The following is a 21179-nucleotide window of genomic DNA, read 5'->3' on the forward strand; positions in this document are numbered from 1 at the left end:
AGCTGTCTCAGCTTCCCTTAGCAATGGATAAATGGAAAACTGAGCTCATCTTTGAAGAGGAAGTCTCTTTAATAGGTGGTCTGAATTCCATTACTTCTTTACGGTACATAAGCTGTTCTCTGTTAGAACTTGATCTAGTGGAATCAAGGCAAATGCTGATAGTTGTTTTGGTTTCCTTAGATGTGGATTTCCTTCTCTTTTTCTTTCTGTACTAGTTTGTTTAAGTTCATCAGTGTTCCTGCTGTGGAGCTCATGAACTAGTTTCTCACTAGGTAAAGGACATCATTAAACTCTTACTATGCCTCAATCACTGTGCTAAATGAGTTCTTTACACATGTTAACTAACATATGTACATTAACACAACCATATCAGGTAACTGGAATAAGACAAAGAATGTAATGTTTTGTGGACATTAAGACCCACATTTAAAAATCAGTGTTGATACTACTACTTAGGTTATTTTGGTTTTCTTGGCTTCTGCTTAAAATATTACTTTTATTCTACCTGGGAATTCCTCATTCTCTTTAATAAACTGAAGCATAGACAAGCATTCGAGTCCTTCACTTTTGCCTATGGAAGGGAGATCTACTTACATTTATAGTAAACATAATTGGCAAATGCCTTAGGCAAAAAGACAAACATAGCACATGGCCTGCAGGTTGCTGGAATCGCTTCCTCAGTGCAAGACTGCTGTGCATCAGAGTGAAACAGTTTTTGGTGGCTTCTCTAGACATTCTTTCTCTAAAACAGTGCAGGGAAACTACTGGCTTTTTTTCTGGCCCCTTGTTGAGACTCTGTACAGTCAAACAAGAAGGGTGCTCTTCTTCTCAATTGGTAGAAATGCAAACTTTATTCCCTTCTTTTCTACGCATCTAGACTACATTCTATATAACAGATTCATATGGATTGTTAAAGCCATTTCTATGCCTCTGTCATACATTTTGCTAACTTGGGTGATTATACTTAATGAGCCAAGGTCAGAGAATAACCAGGGAGTCCTGAATGGGGGGCAGGCAGAGTCGGGGGAGAGAGAGAGAACACGAACAAGAGACAAAGAAAAGAACATTTTACACCAAGAGACATAATTTATCAAGAAGATTGAGACAGAAATGATGTATAGCAAGGAAGGCTAAAGAAACCTTGCCAGTCCTTTATTTTTGTGAGTCTGATAACTGTAAATTAGAAGGGAACTATCATATTCACCATTAATTTTTAGCACTTAACCATAATCATTTCCCTTTACCACATAATTGGAAGAACCCTTTTCTTCCTAAGATCAATGCCCATACATACTAATTTCACTGAGACCATTATTTATATCACATAGGCTCCTAGGTGATCCTCCTGCATTTCGGTATAATGAGGTTTGAAGTTCGGACTCCTGGCTCAAAAAAAAAAAAATCAGTAAAAGCATTTCCATGCCCATATCTCATGGACAACTGTCTTCTCAAAACTTTCTGTATCATGGAGCATCACTGATGACTGATACCAGCAATCCTCTTTCATAATTTCAATTTATAAAGTATCAGAATTTGGATTTAGGGCTTGCCAATGAGACACCCATAAGTTCACTTTATTATGATAACTCTAGAAAATCTTCAAGACTCCATACCCATTCTCTTCTCACACCGATCTTAACTTTCTACTGCATTTATATATTGGTAAAAATGGGAGTCACGTCAAAGGCTAATCTGAAAATCTTTTTTTTTATGCCCTGACAGAAAACTGGCAAGATTACTTAATAGCTTCACCTAAGTTTGACTAAGGTAGTAGCACCTTCTGCCCAGTTATTCTTCCACTGTATTTATAATACAGATTCCCTTTTACATAAGAAAAAATGTGTCATAAATGACCAGAATTCCTTAAGGAGTGATCTCCTTTGTGTGCTAAAAAAAAATCACAATCCTTCAAGGATACAAAGTGAAGTTGAATTTGCACACCTTATCCAACACAAAGTAGAGATTTTTAGATTCATTCCATCTCAACAGAGAAAAGTACACCCCAGATAGTATTTTCCTGATATACATCTCTTATTTAGAGTGGTAGAATGTAAGCTGGCAGAGTAAAACAACATATATTTTTCCTACTTATGTTATATGTGCTTTGAGGATAGAAAAGTTTAGAATTACCAATATAGCAATTTCTGTTGGTAAGAAATTCAATTATTCCATAGCATTGGGAATTGGTTTGCTGATAACATTCCTGGTTCTCACAGTCTACCCAAATACTTCCTTAGTTTATAAGGTGCTCATCAGTTTCTCCTATTTCATTCACCAGGGACAGAAAACTAAATGCAAACAAACAAACAAACAAAAAACCCAGTACTGATGACAGCAACATCAATATATTACAGAATATTCTTCAGTGGGCTGTGTTTTCAGTTTTATTATAAGTCTCCCTCACTTACAATCCAATTTCTTTTCAATACATATGGTGGCAATTTCTTGAAAGCTTATTGTAGTAATATTAAAAATTTCAATCTAAATATCAAAGTGGCCCCCAAATCATAGGAAATAAATCCATGTGGGCTCACAAAATGTTTTCTACAGGCCTTGCCATTCTAGTTGTTTTTTGTTTCTTATGAGGAATAAATTGTTTTTAATGTTACATTTTATAAAAGACATAGAATGCGTGGGTGTCCCTCAAAGTACATGACTTATATGGTATTTTTAAAAAAGAAATCATAACTTGGAAAAATCTCAATATTTGAGCAATGATAATAAAAATTGCTCTGGGTTGAACTTCTGGGTTTTATATCACAGTCCTCAGAAAAAATTTATGACCAAGTAATAAACCTGGAAAATATGGGCTCATGATGGAAATGTTGACAGATTCTAGCAAGTGCTGCTATAGTATCTTGAATCTGATTTAGAACAAGTTTCCAATAATGTTTTTCTAAGCCAGTCTTCTAGGGATTTTAAGTCAAAAGAAGGGCATTCCATGACTTCTACCTCAATGATTGATGGGAATGTGAGGAATTTGTGACCAGATACCTCAGGGCACCTGTAAAAAATACCATGAGCATCTGTAACAGGAGAGTAAACTTGCAGAAACTTCTGTCCTTTAAGAAAGCTACCCAGTGAAAAGTCTCACTTCATGTGGTAAGAGTACATGGGTATCATGAATTATCCTGGTGTGTTCTTTGGTGGGGAGAAAATAGCTCTCACTTAGTGATGCTCTACAGAAGTTTCGTACAGAGGGACAATAGCCAGGGCAGCTGCAATGAAGACAGTGCTTCTAGAAGTTCCCAAGCCATTATGGTACAAGATACTTGGTATAGGTCAAAGTTTATACTTCAAGTTTTACTAATTATGAAAAGAAGTAAGCACGATTTCCTCCATTAATCATATGTTAGGTGAAATAATCAGTTAGGCATGAACACTATCAATCTGAAGTTTCTGTCTTGTCTTATTCCTAGTTTTATGCAGTCCAGTGGCCCTGAGAAAGGCAATGTCTGAAATTCTTAGATGAAGCTGAGAAAAGTCTCTATTTGGCAAAAACCCAGCTTCATGATTATTGGCCTTGTGACCTGGACTCCTGAAGTATAGGTGTTTTCTTTTAAAGGGTAAAGAATATGAACAAAGGTAGAGTGATAATAATAAGTAACATTATTGAATGATAGACTGTATTAGGTAGGTACTCATTAGTTATATGTACATATACATATATTATTTTTAAAATTTAATAGATCTGTAACTTTGCAGTGAGAATTAGAAGTGGACACATCCATAGAATGCCAATAGCACAATGTCAAGGATAAATTCAAGGAGATATTGGCTAATTTTATTTCTACATGATTATTCTTGCTTTGTAATCAATACTTCAGTTAAACAGATATGAGGGTAACTGCTGTGCATTATGGTTACTAGCATCAGTTGTTTATGTGGATCTGTAGGAAACCAACCTATGTCAGGGAAGCCAGCGTCACAAAAGCCCTGGTCAGCATTGGTCAAGGATAGCAAGCATCAGAAGAATTCATCCCAGGGGCTGGATTGAAATTTTCTCAACTCTAGTAGAAAGGCTCTGCAGTTGTGCACTTTTGACTAGGTAACTGTCCATATTCTACATTAGCTCTATTTTATTCCAATTTAGAAAATGGAGTTGTTTTCAGGGGAATGTCTTAAATTGACCTTATGGCTTTAAAGACATGGCCTGACTGTCCATATTCTACATTAGCTCTATTTTATTCCAATTTAGAATAAAAATGGAGTTGTTTTCAGGGGGATGTCTTAAATTGACCTTATGGCTTTAAAGACATGGCCATATAGAACCTTAAAACAGAATATAAGTAGCTACATCCAGTGTGTGTTTTAAATATAGTAGAAAAGCACACATCTCAAGCATACAGCTCAGTGAAATGTCACAGCTACTGTATTAAGAAAGGACTGCTATCACAGATGCCACCAGCATGTATTAGCTAGATTCTAATAGAAATACTGAATCTGGTATATAAATTGATTTATTCTTTTATTTAACATTCAATGTATCCTTGCTGAATCATCTCTACTTAATTTTAGTAGAAAAATATTGGTAAATCTTAAAACATACAAAAAATGATATAAAACTGTAAGAGGACATTTATTCATCTTGTTCTAAGAGATAAAATCACTCTAATTTGAGGACTCAACAGTCTGGCTTAAAACTGCAAGGCATTCATAACAAAATCTTTGGCTTCTACCTTACATATTGCAGTTTTCAACAGAGCAACCCCATTAGTAAACTATCCCATGCTAATGTGCTTGCTTGGGGCAATAATCATCAGAGTCCCGGGTTCTGGTCTTGCCAGTGCACCAGGAGAGGGTGATGTAGTATTGTAATTACACAATTAGCCTTGTCAAGGCATGGAGCTTGAGGAATAGCAGAATCTTGAAGCTTAAAATGTGGCTGGCTGATAGATGACTGTCATTAAGCTCATCCTTTGTTCTCTCTGGGTTGAGGAGACACTCAGTTTAGGCAAAGGCTCTTTAATGAAGGATAAAGTCCTTGACCCATGGCCACACTTCCTCGTGTGCTCGTAATCGCTCACCCTTCCTTTCCACAACACGTAGATTCTGTGCATCTCTCACCTTAGCCTAATGAAAAGTAATGAACTGTGGTCGATCTGCTCTTTCTAGTCCATCACATTTAGATGAAAGAAAGTGAAATATACAAATATTGTACAGCCTAAGACTTCTTGCCATGAGAGCAATGGCTCTCAATGTGCTACACTTCTTTCTACATTTACATACTAAGCTGGGTGTTGTAGAATATTGAGTGCATATAACTAGTCTATGTTCAAATATATAAATTCCCCCTACATATGGTGGCATTCAAGATACATAAAATAGCACATAGGTACACATTTTCATATGCAGGCACATGTATACACATGAACATATATGTCTGTGTATTTTTGGTCACTTTGGCCTATCATCATTATTGGTCTGATTTTCTTCCTTCCTGGTTCCACGCCCCTTTGAATATCATTGGGTTGTCCTTCTGCAGCCAGTGATGTGCTAATTATGTTGCTATAGTCAGTAGAGGGCACAGATGGACTGCAAATATCCCCACTAAGATGATACCCCTACTCCACAAAGAGGATCTAACACAACCTGTTTCACTATTTCATCCATCCTAGGACACCTAGCTACACATATCCAGGTTCTTTCCTTCCCAGGCACCATGATAGAATATTTTTGTACACATCGGTAATAGGATATCCTTTGAAGTGACACTACAAAATTCCATACCCAATATTAGAATGAAATTTGGTGTCTAGAGTATATGTGCATTTTAATATACACAGCACAAGTTCAGAAGACAATTTTTAAAGTCATTATTTGAATACTGATCATGGTAGGTCAGTCTTGTTACTTCAATTCTGCATTTGAAAAACAATCACAAAATGTAGGTGCCATTAAAAACAAGGAAGTGGACAGGTGCAACTGTGCATATCTGAAATTCTAGCATTAAGGGAGACAGAGGCCAGAGGATCCACATAGTACAAGACAAGCCTTAATTACTGATAAGACATTTTCTGAAAAACAGCAAACCAAAAGTAAAATTCTCAAAGGTATTAGAATGGCATGAAGTCACAAGATAATACTATATCCTGACTACAGTGGTGGTTACATGAATTTACATACATGATCTACTTTCATACAACTACACACACACACACACACACACACACACACACGAATTTAAATAAAACTAATGAGATCTGAATAAATTTTCATCTTTGTCAGCTTCTTAGTCATAAAAATATTCTATAGCTATGGAAAATATTATCAAGGAATTGCCTGAAAAACAGATATTTTTGTAGTTTCCTGTTAATACGTAATTATTTTAAAAATTATTCAACTTTCTTCATAAAAGAGCTGTTTTAAGCCAGGCATTTTGGGGCATGCCTTTAATCTCAGTACCCCAGAGGCAGAGGCAGGATAATTTCTCTGAGATCAAGGCCTGCCTGGTCTACATAGCAAGACCTGTCCAAAAAAAAGAAAAGAAAAAAGAAAACAAACAAACCAAAACATAAAAGAGCTGTTTTGAGAAAGACCCAACCATGGTCAAGTATGAAAGGAAGTAAATCTATGTTTTGTCTTTAGTACCACTATGAGTTTTTTTGTTTCCAGATAAATCACTGAGCTTCATCCTTTGTTTTCTTATCCATGGTAAATGCTAGTCTCGTCTCTCCAAATTGTAGTAAACATCTTGAAATCTGTGGGAGAAGCAGCACTGCGTGCATACATCTGAATGATAATGAATATATTTCACAGCTTCCTGAGAGCAATATCCTAACACCCATCTACCTTTACAGTCTTAGAAACAAAAGCCATAGGGTAGCAATAAACCATATATGCCGGTCTTGCTACTTTGATTCTGCATTTGAAAAGAAATCACTCTGTTCCTAAAATCTGCTGAAGTATCAAACCTCACAATCATTACTAATAGATATAATTGTGAAAACCTTACACATATTACATACATGCAGTTCAATTTATTCCATTTGGATGGAAAAGCTTTCACTTTTTGTAATTAAAAAAAAAAAAAGTACATTAAAACTACTAGCTAGGGGCTGGAGAGGTAGCCCAGATGTTAAAAGCACTAGCTGCTCTTTCAGGAGACAAAGATTCAGTTCCCATCACCCACATGGTGACTAATATCCATTTGTAACTGTAGTTCCAGGGGTCCCAGAACCCTCTCCTGGTCTCTGAGGGCACTGTATGCACAGGGGCACTATACATGCAGGCTAAAAACCCCAAATGACTTGCTGAAATATGGCTTTGGAGGAAAAAAGCTGTTCTTTCTGGATGTGAATAGTGGTGAAATGAAAACCTTTTCTGTTCATAGGCAGGGGTAAACTACAAGCTGAATTAGACTTGCTCAGCATGACAAATAAAGCCACAGGAAAGCAAGGCAAAGGGGAAGCTGGCCATCCCATAGGCTAGACATGGAAAAGGCCTAAATGACTTCTGTGAGTGAGAGAACTTCTTATTTCATGCACACCTCAGGAGATAATTACACTTCAGAGCAATTCTGGGACTGTGCTCTAGAAGCTGCTTCCATAAACTTGATTTCCACCCATAGTATTGAGATCCTCCTTCATCCATATTACCCTTCATATATCATCCTCCCTTAAGGCAATGAGAATTTGGCACGTAAATAAAAAAACAGGAGATTGTTTCAGAGAAGAGATAAACATTATTCAAATTCAGCCAGAAGCTTCATAGTCAATTTGGGCAGTTGCAATGTTACTAGGCATTCTGGTACAAAGACTGAGAAAGAACAATGCCATTATAGTGGGGGAGACTTTAAAAGGGACTTGAAAAACAAAAAATAACTATGTCCCCAATTTAAAATTGTATAGGTGGAAAAATTTCATTCAATACTTTTCTCAAAAAGCATATGATTTCACACTTTATAGCTTATATTTAATACTAATATTGTAGCAATTATTTTATCTAAATTAGAAACAAGGAGTCCATATATCTTGCTGAAGTGGAGTGGGAGTGGCTGTCAGTTCATCTAAACAGGATGCCTCAGGATTCGGGGTGAAATGAAATGTCAGGTACTGGCCCTGCCACTAATGAGAAAGTGGCATTAAATGGATTCTGTCACCAGTTTAGACTCTTATCTCAAACACAAGCACAGCCAATGCTCTTAAAGCTGGTCTCCATTAAAGGTAGGAAGGAGGCCTCAGTTTCCACAAACTATTCTCAATACCCTCTGTGGTTGCAGATAGAATGAACAATTTTATTTGTTTAATAAAGATTTTATATGACACCAACCTATCTCTTAAGGACATTCAAACTCTCTGTACTAGATGATCTTTTCAGGCTGTTTCCTGAACTAACATTTCAACAGACTCTGATGTGTCTTTGCAAAGAATCACCTGCTCTACCAAGGTCCTTTCTGGGTAGATTCTTTGTATCTCACTTTTTTGTTGCTTTCCTTTCTTTCAGCACTCATAAAAAAAAACAAAAAACAACTTGAATTAGATATTAGTTGATTCACTATTGTTAGAGTATCAGTAAGGCCATAAATTGAACTAGTCAAGACTAAAAAATGTCTAGTCTATCTGATGGAGGATCCTACTTTTCCAGTCTCACTGGTCAATTACTCCCAGGAAGGCAGGGTCACTTAAGTTATGTTAAATAGATGGGCAGAATATCTGGTGTGTTAATAAGATAGTGAATAATTCCTGTCTGGAACTAGCTCAGACCCCTGCAGAACTTCCAGACCAGACACAGCCATGTAGGTAAGTCTGTCCGCTTTCCTGAACTCTTCAGGAAAGTGTAATTTCTCCTTTTCTTCTTCATGCCTTTCTTTCTAAACATGCTTTCTTTAAGGCTTTGGGCTGCCCCTAGCATCTTGGGTTTCTTCACTTTTTCTCCAAATCTTCCTCTCCCAGCCATGTGGGTGCCAGTCAGCCACGTGTCTGACCTCTGTGCAGGCTCTAAACCTGCATGGCTCCATGATTTTCTTTCCTTCTTCCCACTATTCATCTCCTCAAGGCAGCTGCCAAGATCACCAGCTTGCCCACTCTGAGGATTTTTCAAGAGTCTAATAAAATTGTAAAAGCTTCCATTTGGGTCCATTCTTAAATTGTTTTATGAATGAGACTAAGAACCCTCTAGGAACCCTCTTTCTCCCCGTTTCACTATGTTTACTGTTGTGTGATAAATAGGAAACTTTTTGTGTTTGTAGTCTGAGTTCTATATCTTAAAAGAGGTTTTAGAGTATGAGCTCCACGGGAAAGCCTTAAAACCCTATTTTGAAGCTCCAGCACCCAGGAGATAAACCTCAGTTAAGTTCTGCTGCTTGAAAATCTGACTTTCATTTTATCCAGCACTGGAGATAAGGGTGGAGCTTTATCCTTGAAGAATAAGAGGCTGGACTCAGCAACTTGAAAGCAAATTAGATTATTGGGCATGGAAGAGAGAAGAGAGACCACTGTTGGCCCTTCCAAAACAGCCTTCAGTGGACAGAGTGTAGGGATGACTTCTATAAAAGCGACATAATCTGATTAACCTCAGGAAAACTATGTGCTCTTGTGTCTTGTGACCCTGGCACCTGATCTTATTTCCTGGACACCTCAATTTAGGACTCTATCTAAAAGGATAAGGAATGAATGAATGTGGGTATGCTTGAGAAGTAACATATCAAAGTGTTGAAAGGGTGTGTACTCATTTCTGTTGCCCACAGTGAAGACTGGGAAGGACACCTGGCTTTGTGTGAATGAGATAGTCTAGAACTAGGGCTGGAAAGGCAGGATGGTCTGTTAAGATGGGGTGGAACCAAGCTTGTACTTCCCCAGTTGAAGCTGGAGAAACCATGCAGGATGGTCTGTTAAGATGGGGTGGAACCAAGCTTGTACTTCCCCAGTTGAAGCTGGAGAAACCATTTTGAAAAACCACATGGGTGGGCCTGACTTGAGGACACAGTTTCAGAGATATTCTAAGAAGGCAGTTCCATCACACAGTTCCAGGAGATCCACGGTTCCAAGAGATATATTGGGGAATGTATGTCCTCCAAGTTCTGGCCCACTCTTAAAAACTTGGGCTCAGCTGACAGCCATCACTACCCACATGTGAAATGACCCTGGCAGGATCCAGTCACCTAGCACACCACCAGTCTATCCTTTGACTCATGAATAATAAAACTTATGCTAAGAGAGGGGAAGAAAGGGAGAGACCAAAGAGTAAGAGAGGAGGGATGGTGAGAACAGAGAAAGAGGTAGGAGGGAAGGGGAAAGGAAGCCATGCAATTGCGCATTCCTGGCACACAAATTTACAGACATGGAGCTAAACAAGCAGCATCTTGTGTGCTTTCATTTATGAACCTCAGAAAAATAGAAATACAGCCTCTGTTTGCCTTGAATACGTTACTTCAGACTCTTCAGTATCTCTGCAAAAAGATTTTTTTAAAAAAATATTACTCTTCTTGAATTCTCACCTCTTGAAATAAGTGTTCCAAAGTAACTCAGTATGGTGGTTAATTTTATATGTGAATTTGACTGAGTCATGAAGTATCCAGGCACTTGGTTTAATGTTATTTCCAATGTGTATGTGAGAAATTATAGATGATACTGTCATTTGATTTGGTAGACTGAGGAAAGCATATTGACTGTCCTTATTTGAGTGGATCATATCTACTTAGTTAAAGGTTTGAATGAAATAAAAGGCTGACTCTTGAAAAGGGACAATCTCCTCCAGTTTGAATGCCTTTGAACTGAGATGTGTTTGTCCTAAACTCAGATATGACTTGGCACAAAACATATTTTTCATGATTTTGAGCTTTCTGGCTTTTTGTTGGAATAACTCCACCCAGTCATCTGGTTCTTAAGCTTTTGAATTAGGACTAGAATTATATCTCCAGGGAATCTTGTGACTTAGTTTCCATAAACTCATGAGTAAGTTCTTCCTAATAAATCTCTTTCTATATCTATATATCCTATTAGCTCTGTTGGGTGAACCCTGAATAATACACTTAAGATGTGTTCTTAATTAATAAAATCATGAATCTGCCTGGTTAGAGGAAAACTGAAAATAATTATCAGTTCTCTAATAAATTCAATAATCAGTTCTCTAAGACATGAGTTTGAGAAACATATAGAAAATAAAAGTCTTTGGTTAGGCTGCCTCTCTAGTGAAAAACAATTATGAGCACTAGATAGATATCTATGACATAGCCAATGATATCTACATTTCAAAGATCAGTTCTTCACCTTCACCATAGTTTGTAGTGATCAAGGGAGATCCCCTGGAGGTATTTACCCTCAGTGACATTTTACAACTTATTAGACTCATACAACTGATTTTCTCAAAGTATCTGACAACTCATCAGAATTATGCATTTTACTTTAATATCAGCAAAATAATAAATAATAACTGATCATTCTTTTTCTTCAAAAACTGCATGTACAACTACAAAGTAAGTCTCTATTTTAATTTAATTTTAAGAGTAGATTGCCATGACACAGAGCTTAGTTCTACCACTAGTGAGATTTCAATCTTTACCTTCTATTCTGCTTTAATACAAAAATTTCCCTGTTAAAACATAGTCAAAGAACTCATTCCATCAACTGACATTCTAATCTTCTAAATAGTATTAACTGTCATTTAATATATTATTAATTGTAACAACAGGTGCCAATGTTTCTGACTATAACTCTTTTGATTTTGTAGTTTTCATTTATGTGCATATGACTGAGGTTTTATCCACACATAGAATCTGGTCTTGAATAGAAACAAATCAGAAATATCGACACCCTGTTCATGCATTTAACTTGTACCACACATTTAGATGTAAAGTTTAATTTTATTCATACAGAAGGAAAAGTCTAGATCTATGAATTTACTATTGGAGAAAAATGGAGAAGAGTAAAGAATGAAAATAGATAAAGGCTTTGCTCATGTTACACATTCAGGTCTTAGGGAGAACACCTCTGTATAGTGGAGGAATTTGTTTCTTCCCTCCCGGCTCTGCTCTCCTTCAAGTCATCTGTCTGAATCAAAGGAGGTTTCTCCCTCTTGTTTTCCCTCCCACTAACTCTTTGCCAATAAAAATAAAGAAAAATAAGCTCAACTAATGTGTTTTCGTGGACCACAGAAAATCAGATTTCCCTAGCTTTAACTGAGAACATGATACAGGCAAAATTTATTATTTATTAATATCAGAATTTCATTCACTGTATTTTGATTGTATTCAGACTCCCCCCCCTCTCCACCACCTCCCTAGTGTCTCCTCACCAATTTCATGCCCTCCTTTATTATCTCTCCTTTGCTTAAAAAAAAAAAAATCTTTAGTGAAGGATTTTCAATGCCATTTCATTTCAGAAGATCTTTAAGTTTGGTGAATTTATCATCTTGTGAATCACCTTGAAATGTGCTCTTTTGTTTTGAAGATGAAATGTCTCCCATCCACTCATGTATTAAATATTTGATCATCAGCTGGTAGCACTGTGTTGGAAGTTGTCAAACTTTAGGATGTAGGGCTTACCTGGAGGAAGTGGGTCATTGACTACATATCTTTGAAGATTATATCTGGTCCCTGGATCCTCTATTGCTCTCTGCTTCCTGTCTATCATGAGGTAAACAGCTGCCTCTGTCATCTGCTCCTGCCACCATGATGCTCTGATGCACTGTGGCCCCAGAACCAATGAGCCAAGAACTGGAGATGAAAATCTCTGAATGTCAAAATGTCCTTCCTTCTTTCAGTTGCTTTCTTATGTATTTTAGTAATATCTATGCAAAATAGATAACTCTCAGGTACTGTATTAGTTACTTTTCTGTTGCTGTGATAGAAACACCATGACCAAGGGAAGTTATGAAAGGAAGAGTTTTATTTAGCTTATGGTTCCAAGGGGGCAAGAGTCCATCAAGGTGAGGAGGCATGGTGGCAGAGGAAACTGGAGAAGGAGCAAAGCTAAGCTCTCACATCTTCAAGCAGGCAAAGGAAGCAGAGAGCAACTTGAGATCCAGCAAGGCTTAAGAACTCTCTAAGTCCACCCCCAGTGACATGCTTCTTCCAGCATGGCCACACCTTCTAAAACCTCCCGAAACAGCACCACTGACTGGGGACAAAATGTCCAAATACTTGGAGCCTAGGGGGGACATTCTCATTCAAACCACCACAGGTACCATGAACCATTGACATAGTTTTGCAGTCACCTCTCCACTAATGTCAATGGTTTAACCTCAACAAGAAAGTCATAGAAACCATCCTGCCACATATCACAAACTAATAAAGCAGCAGAATAAAGCCTGACAATAATGTGAAATAAGCCAGCAGAGCTCTGAGGAAGGTCTCAGGATTATGAAAAATCCTGGCCTTTATGTACTGCATGGGTTTTACAAATGAGGTGGAGCAGCTGCAACAGCACAGCTACAAACAGTGCTGGCAGGATGCCTTAGCAGGTACAGGATGCCTTCGTAGATACAGGTTCTTATGGCTAAGCCTGACATCCTGAGTTCAATTCACAGGCTCCTCAAGATGGGAGGAGAGAATCAGCTCCCACATGCTCATACACAAGTACATAACTATTTTTTAAGCCACAAATAATATTTCCTTAGAAACTAGCCATAACTTTAAAAAGCAGTACACCAATTGGCAGACCAATATTAACCTTTTCTATTTTGAAACGGGACAGTAAGAATTTTCTTTTTGTTCCCCATCAAAAATTGACTGTCTTGTTCTAAGAATCTTCCATGATCCCTGTTCTCTGATAGTTCACTGAAAGTTTCACGTTTTCAATATTACAAATAATTCCATTTTATAACATGTATATTAGAAAGCATAGGAATACAATAAACTATATCTTAGAACCCTGTGTAGATAGCCCAGAAAGATGCAAGTTCTTTAACTGAAATGTCAGAAGTACTAATTATTAAACATGAGTTTGTTCTTCTTCCACGCATCATGGTCTGAATGGTCAGAGAACAAAATGTTAATTAAAACATTTAATGTGTTGCATACAACTGTGCACATGCATAAATGAAAGCTCGTGCAACTGTGTGTGCATTTATGGAGACCACAGGTTGATGTCAAGAGCCTTTTTCATCACCTTCTATCATATTGTTTGAGACAGAGTCTCTCTGTGGAGCTGGAACTGCATTTTGGCTAGACTGGCTGCCAGTGAGGCCCCGTGATCTTCCTGTTTCTCTGACTCATGAACAACAGGGCTACCCAACTATGAATGGAAACCTCCTGAAACTCTGGGCCAATATCAACCTATACTCTTTCTAAGTTGCTTATGTCAGGTGTTTGAGATGACAGAGAGCTGACTAATGTATACCACCGGGTTCCTTTTATTATCAGTGTTCCTCTCCATGAAGCTTCTCAACTTTAAAACCATAAGATACATTTCAGAGCCTCTAAGTTTTCAAAAACAAACCATTGGCTCAACCTTTTAGCAACAATTGTAAAAGAAACTTTCACTGTTAACTTCTCTCCCACTTTCCTAAAGCACTGAGAAGGGATGTGACCTTGTATGAACATTCAGTAACTCATTCTACCTTGTTTACAAGATTAAGTTCCAGATGGAGCAGATGCAGAGTGACTCAGGATGCCTCTAAGAAGTAAATAGCTCTTGTATTTAAATGTATGTCTTCCATTTACTCAGAAGTTTGTAGACTGGTCAACTAATGAAAGAATGGAAAAAAACTTAGAATATGCTTAAAATACTTCCATGTATAATGATAATGTAGATGGTGCTTCCACTGTTTATTTACTAGCAATGTATTTAATTAACTTACTCCAATTCTCCATATCTCACTTTATTTGTGAACTGGACATAATAATGATACCTTCATGCATTTGTGATGAGAGATATACTAATTAATGAATCCAAAGTACACAGGGTAATGCCCTGCAATGAATTGTTTGATGTCAGCTTTAGTGTTATTTCTTCTGCATGCAGCTAAACTTTCAGAAGTATAATGTAACACAAACACAAACCATTTATTTCATGGTATCATACCTCCCTCTGCATTCCAACTTCTAAGTTACTGAAATGGATACTTGAAAAATATTCATTTTCGCTGGGACTACAACAGATATCTGGTATACTACAGATATTTCTAACCAGTTTTGTTCCATGGCTTTCAAGCTATAGCTACGTAGGATATTAATGTTCAAAACTTCAAGTTCTAGAGGTTGAACCAAGGAACTTACATTGGCATTTTACTTAGCATTTGAGGATCACTATGAGAAGTGCATTTTTTTTATTGCTCTAATTATCAAAAAAAATGGTTTAAAGCAATACAGATTTAGAACCTTCAAAGATCTGAAGACTAGACTACAAAGCCAGTTTAGTTGGACTAAAGTTAAGGACTAGGCTGACTTGAGAGCCTTCTGGAAGTTCTAGGACAGCGTCTTCTCAACATTTCCAACCTCTAGAGACAGATAGCATCCCTCAGCTGAGTCCCCTTCTCTATCTCTATGCTGTATCACTCAGACCTTGCTTCTGTGCTTCAATTTCTATCTGGAATTCTGATCCTTCCTCCCCTTGTTAGGCCCTTGTGATTACACTGGGCATGCCTGGACAACCCAGGACAATCTCCTCAACTGAAGGTCCCTAATTTAATCACACTTGCAAAGTACCTTTTAATATGTAAAGTTCCACTTCATTGAGTTCTGGGAACAAGATGCTGTTTGGAAGCAGAATGTTATTCAACTCATCATGCAATCAGGCCGTGCTTTCAACCAGTGCCAAATGAAGTATTTTTGTTTTGAAAAGTCCATCTTTAGTAAAGATGTAGTCTTCTTATCATTGCTTCTTAGATTTGGATCCTTAAACTTTTTCTACTTCCAGAAACACTTCAGATTCATTATAACATGGGTAAGTGTTAGCAGAAACACCCTGGATCTGAACTATAATATTTAATCCTACACTTCATTGCATTTTTGTTTAATGTCCAATTCATTACATTATACAGAGAAAAAGAAGTCCATGGCTATGTTGTTTACACCTATATAATCTGTCAGCTCATTTGGTAAGTACACATAAATAAAAGTTGAAGTAATGACCAAATTCTCTTGTCAGAGATCTATAAACAGATAGTTCAATATTTTACCAGCAGGAATGTATTCAAAATGAAAATAGAGAAAATGCAAGAGTTATATCTTGGAGAGGAGTGTTGCAAGGGAAGGATTTGTGATGGGTAGTTGAAAAGAAGCTCATGGATAGATGTTTGTGACTGAAGAAACTATGCAAAAGGCCTCTAAGAAGAAAGGATGGCACTTCAAAGGTAAAAAGATCTATCACCTATCCTTCCTTCCTTCCTTCCTTCCTTCCTTCCTTCCTTCTATCATCTATCTAGCTATCATCTATTATCTATTATCTATCATCAATCATCTATTATCATCTATCATCAATCATCTATTATTTATCATCTATCTATCTCTATCTATCTATCTATCATCTATCTATCATCTATCCATATATCATCTATCTCTCTATCTATTATCTACCTATCTATCATCTACCATCATCTATCTCTCTATCTATCTATCCATCTATCATCTATCATCTACCATCATCTATCTATCTATCTATCTATCTATCTATCATCTATCATTCATCTATATCTATTATCTACCTTTATCTCTAGCTATATATCATCTATGTATCTATCAATCTATTAATCCAGCAATCTATTTATCTATTTATCATCTATAAATATATCTTATATAAAACTGTGTGATTATCCAGGAAAACTCACTCATTTCTGTTATTAGAGAACATAGTGTTGTATAAGTGACATATTCATGTCATATATCCCTAAGGACAAAATCTAAATTGTTGTAAACACAACAGGAAATGTGAAGAAAACTAAGAAATTTGGAGCTGAGTCACTCTATACTCTCCTGCAAAAAAGATCTCCCCTCCCCACCCATCTCTGCTTTCTAATTATCATCCCATTTTCCCAACCAATCCAGGATTTCAGTTCTGTCATGCAAGTATTTTGACATTGAACTACACTTCCAACCCTGACTCTGCTTTCTGACAACCTTGAATTCTGACCCAGCTCTTCTAACACTCTTGCTGTGTGACCTCTGTCAAGTCCAAAGCCTTTTCTGGGCCTCAGCTTCCTTATGCACGAAATAGAGAATCGCCACAGAAGTCCTCACCTCAGAATTACCTGGTGCCAGGGAGGAATATCAGTGAACAAACTGCAGAATCTGTGACCTGCAGAAGATAAAGACACCCTGTCTCCAAAGAAAGTCACCCTTCACTCTGGCCTCTACTGCTACTGCTAGGTCCTTGTAGCCAGACCATTGAGTTTTTCAAGAGAAGGTGCAATCGACAAGAGTTTCTTTTATTTTGTCTCAGTGCTGAAAACTACTTCTTGGGGATGCACTAAAATCCACCATAGGACAGGTTTATCCAGTTAATAAACTCTGGCTACTAATTGGGTCTATGAGGAATGGGATCTGCCACACTTTCCCTTTTACTTGATCAGCCTGGTCTCAAACACGTACCTACGTTCCCCCAGGAAGAAGAGAGGTCACACACAGGATTCAGTCTGGCTGTGAGGAGGAAGAGGAGCTGATCCTGGAGGTCCTTGTAGAGAGACCTATGAACTGGTGACCCAGTGGGCTGCTTTGATCTAAGGAAGTCCTCACAGCAAAGCCAGCAGGCCAAACCATATAGGCCAGGACTGAAGAGATAGACATAAGCTCTGCCCTTGGGGGCCTCATTCCCCACCCCCCAAGAAAAGAAATTGGAAGCTTGGCTTATCCCATAATAGTAAAATAAACGATAATGCCAAATTTATAAAACTATACTAGACTTTTCACTTAAATAATTTTTCAGGTGTTTGTTTTTAAAATGATATCTAATTTCTTCTTTTATTAATTCACCTTTATTCCTTATTAAGATATTAAAAGAAATAGGGAAAAATAGCCAAATTAATATTTTGGGATATATGTTATACAAATCTAAAATGAATAGATGTTGAAAATATATACTATATCAGGGTATATCTTGATTTCACTAAGAACTGACAACAAATATCAAAATTTGCCACAGGCTTATTTTTCTAGAAAAGAAAAAATTTCAAGAAAGATACTTAGTATACATAGTCAAAATGGTTCATTGAACACAATGAATATTAGAATTTATATTTTGGTGGCATATAGGACACAATGCTGTTTAGCTTCCCTACTGTTTCAAAAGTTTGAACTGAGATTTACATTGGGAAAATTCAGGCAAAAATCTGAAATCAGGGGCCTGGAGAGATGGCTCAACGGTTAAGAATACTGGTTGTTCTTGCAGCTGTCCATCACTAACAACTGTCCATCACTCCAGTCCCAGGGGATCCAACAGCCTCTTCTGACCTCTGCGGGCATTGCACAGCATGGGTGCACTTACCTATATGCAGGCAATACACACATACACATAAAATAAAAATAATAAATAAAATATTTTTTAAAAAAGAAAACAGGCTGGGGCCTGGAGAGATGGCTCAACGGTTAAGAATACTGGTTGTTCTTGCAGCTGTCCATCACTAACAACTGTCCATCACTCCAGTCCCAGGGGATCCAACAGCCTCTTCTGACCTCTGCGGGCATTGCACAGCATGGGTGCACTTACCTATATGCAGGCAATACACACATACACATAAAATAAAAATAATAAATAAAATATTTTTTAAAAAAGAAAACAGGCTGGGGCCTGGAGAGATGGCTCAACGGTTAAGAATACTGGTTGTTCTTGCAGCTGTCCATCACTAACAACTGTCCATCACTCCAGTCCCAGGGGATCCAACAGCCTCTTCTGACCTCTGCGGGCATTGCACAGCATGGGTGCACTTACCTATATGCAGGCAATACACACATACACATAAAATAAAAATAATAAATAAAATATTTTTTAAAAAAGAAAACAGGCTGGGGCCTGGAGAGATGGCTCAACGGTTAAGAATACTGGTTGTTCTTGCAGCTGTCCATCACTAACAACTGTCCATCACTCCAGTCCCAGGGGATCCAACAGCCTCTTCTGACCTCTGCGGGCATTGCACAGCATGGGTGCACTTACCTATATGCAGGCAATACACACATACACATAAAATAAAAATAATAAATAAAATATTTTTTAAAAAAGAAAACAGGCTGGGGCCTGGAGAGATGGCTCAACGGTTAAGAATACTGGTTGTTCTTGCAGCTGTCCATCACTAACAACTGTCCATCACTCCAGTCCCAGGGGATCCAACAGCCTCTTCTGACCTCTGCGGGCATTGCACAGCATGGGTGCACTTACCTATATGCAGGCAATACACACATACACATAAAATAAAAATAATAAATAAAATATTTTTTAAAAAAGAAAACAGGCTGGGGCCTGGAGAGATGGCTCAACGGTTAAGAATACTGGTTGTTCTTGCAGCTGTCCATCACTAACAACTGTCCATCACTCCAGTCCCAGGGGATCCAACAGCCTCTTCTGACCTCTGCGGGCATTGCACAGCATGGGTGCACTTACCTATATGCAGGCAATACACACATACACATAAAATAAAAATAATAAATAAAAAATTAAATTTAACATGGGAAGTTAGATAACTGGTCATAGTTTCCAAACCACAGTCTCTATAGGCACCTGTGGTCTAGTTCACCAGTAACCAGGTAAGCCTTATAGACCTGAGTCCTTGTGTCAGAACCTGTCCCCCCACCTACAAAACACAAAACTCATTAAACACCAACTAGGAAAAACCAAATTGAGAATTTGATAATGTATAATGTTGAGACTTATAAAGGCTATTTAAATCATCTAAAATGGAACAATTATGACATTCAACCTTTTCTTTCGTGATTTCGTTAGCAAACTTGACTCCATTAAAAGAGACAAGAAGTCAAACAAACTAGCTTAGCAATTATTCCCTCCTACTAATGTGACATTTATTTTGGCATCTAGTCCATCTAATATGAATTCAACAGTATAATAATCCATAAAGCATATATAAATAGACCATGTGTTTCATCTGTGGTCTGCATTTAAGTATGACCATATAATGTGTCATCCAACACACCAAATATTCATTTTATAGTAATAGTTTAAGAGATTTGACCCATTTACAATAGACAGACTCTTCAGACCAGGAGACAGAACCCAGAAATGTCATTTTTGCAGAAAATGGTACAGCTTACCTTGGCTATCTGGACACACCAGTTCAGCAGCAGCTGTGATCCAATGTTGTCCTTGTGCTCATGGACATAGTCCAGCAGGCAGCCATGAGGCATAAGCTGGGTGACCAGCTGGATGGTGGGGCTCAGACACACGCCCAGTAAGCGAACTAGGTGTGGATGATCCATACTTGCCATGATCAGAGCTTCCTATAAGGAAAAATCCATATAACCATCATTTTAACTCCATGTTGCTTTATATCAAACTTACTTGCATTATGGGAAAGCTGTAAATGGTTTTAAAATATACTCTGGAATCAATTAAAAATGAAAATACATTTATTGCAACCATTTTATGCTTAGACTGATTTAATTCAATGAAATTAATCAAGAAATAATCTATATACCATAAAATAAATGGAATTATAGAATTAATCCTTAAAAACAAAAATCTGTATTTTATCAACACGAATGCAATTATAGGATTTCTACCTAAAAATAAAAATCTGTATTAAATCTTTGGTAGCATGAGGAATATTTTATTTACTGAGAAGTATATTAAAATGCATATGAAATTGTACAGACTTTTAATTTTTGATCTTGGCCCTAGAATACAATAACCATACAAATATAGTCATTATCAAGAAGAATAAGATGGCCCTAACCTATCCATTATTCATGTAGAGTTAGAATATTTAAGTTCAATGTATAAATTTTAAAAATGTAAATAAATAACTTATAGTCAATATGTTCATTACTGGTTTATGCAGAAGAATGAACACATTAAAGGACATTTTGCTCTGTTCTGTTTGCTTAAATTTATTTAATTTTTAAAATTGAAAAAGATATCTTATTCATAGATCCATAAAGTCTGAGATCTAATTGAGACTATAAATTTTTTCTAGGCCAACTTTGTCATTTGATGAAATGAGAAAACTGAGTCCCAGTTTCTTTATCATAAAGACATCCTTGATTAAAATGAAAAAAAAATTGAAGGTAAAAAACAAACATATGATGGTACTTAGTACATAGTAAAGTTAGCCTCTAATCTAAAGCTATTATGAATACC

General features: G+C 37.1%; 1 protein-coding gene across 4 annotated transcripts in view; it reads right to left on the bottom strand.

Moving 5' to 3' along the window:
- Positions 1-21179, bottom strand: part of Erbb4 (erb-b2 receptor tyrosine kinase 4) — a 1194626-nt gene that overhangs the window by 157386 nt on the left and 1016061 nt on the right. For all 4 annotated transcript variants that reach the window (XM_029569917.1, XM_029569919.1, XM_029569920.1 and 1 more), the window contains exon 20: positions 20135-20320. In XM_029569917.1, coding sequence (XP_029425777.1) covers positions 20135-20320 — 186 coding nt within the window. The remainder of the gene's footprint in view (positions 1-20134; positions 20321-21179) is intronic.

The sequence above is a fragment of the Nannospalax galili genome, unplaced genomic scaffold, assembly GCF_000622305.1.
Source record: "Nannospalax galili isolate Female #2095 unplaced genomic scaffold, S.galili_v1.0 scaffold281, whole genome shotgun sequence".
NCBI classification, from domain to species: Eukaryota; Metazoa; Chordata; class Mammalia; order Rodentia; family Spalacidae; genus Nannospalax; species Nannospalax galili.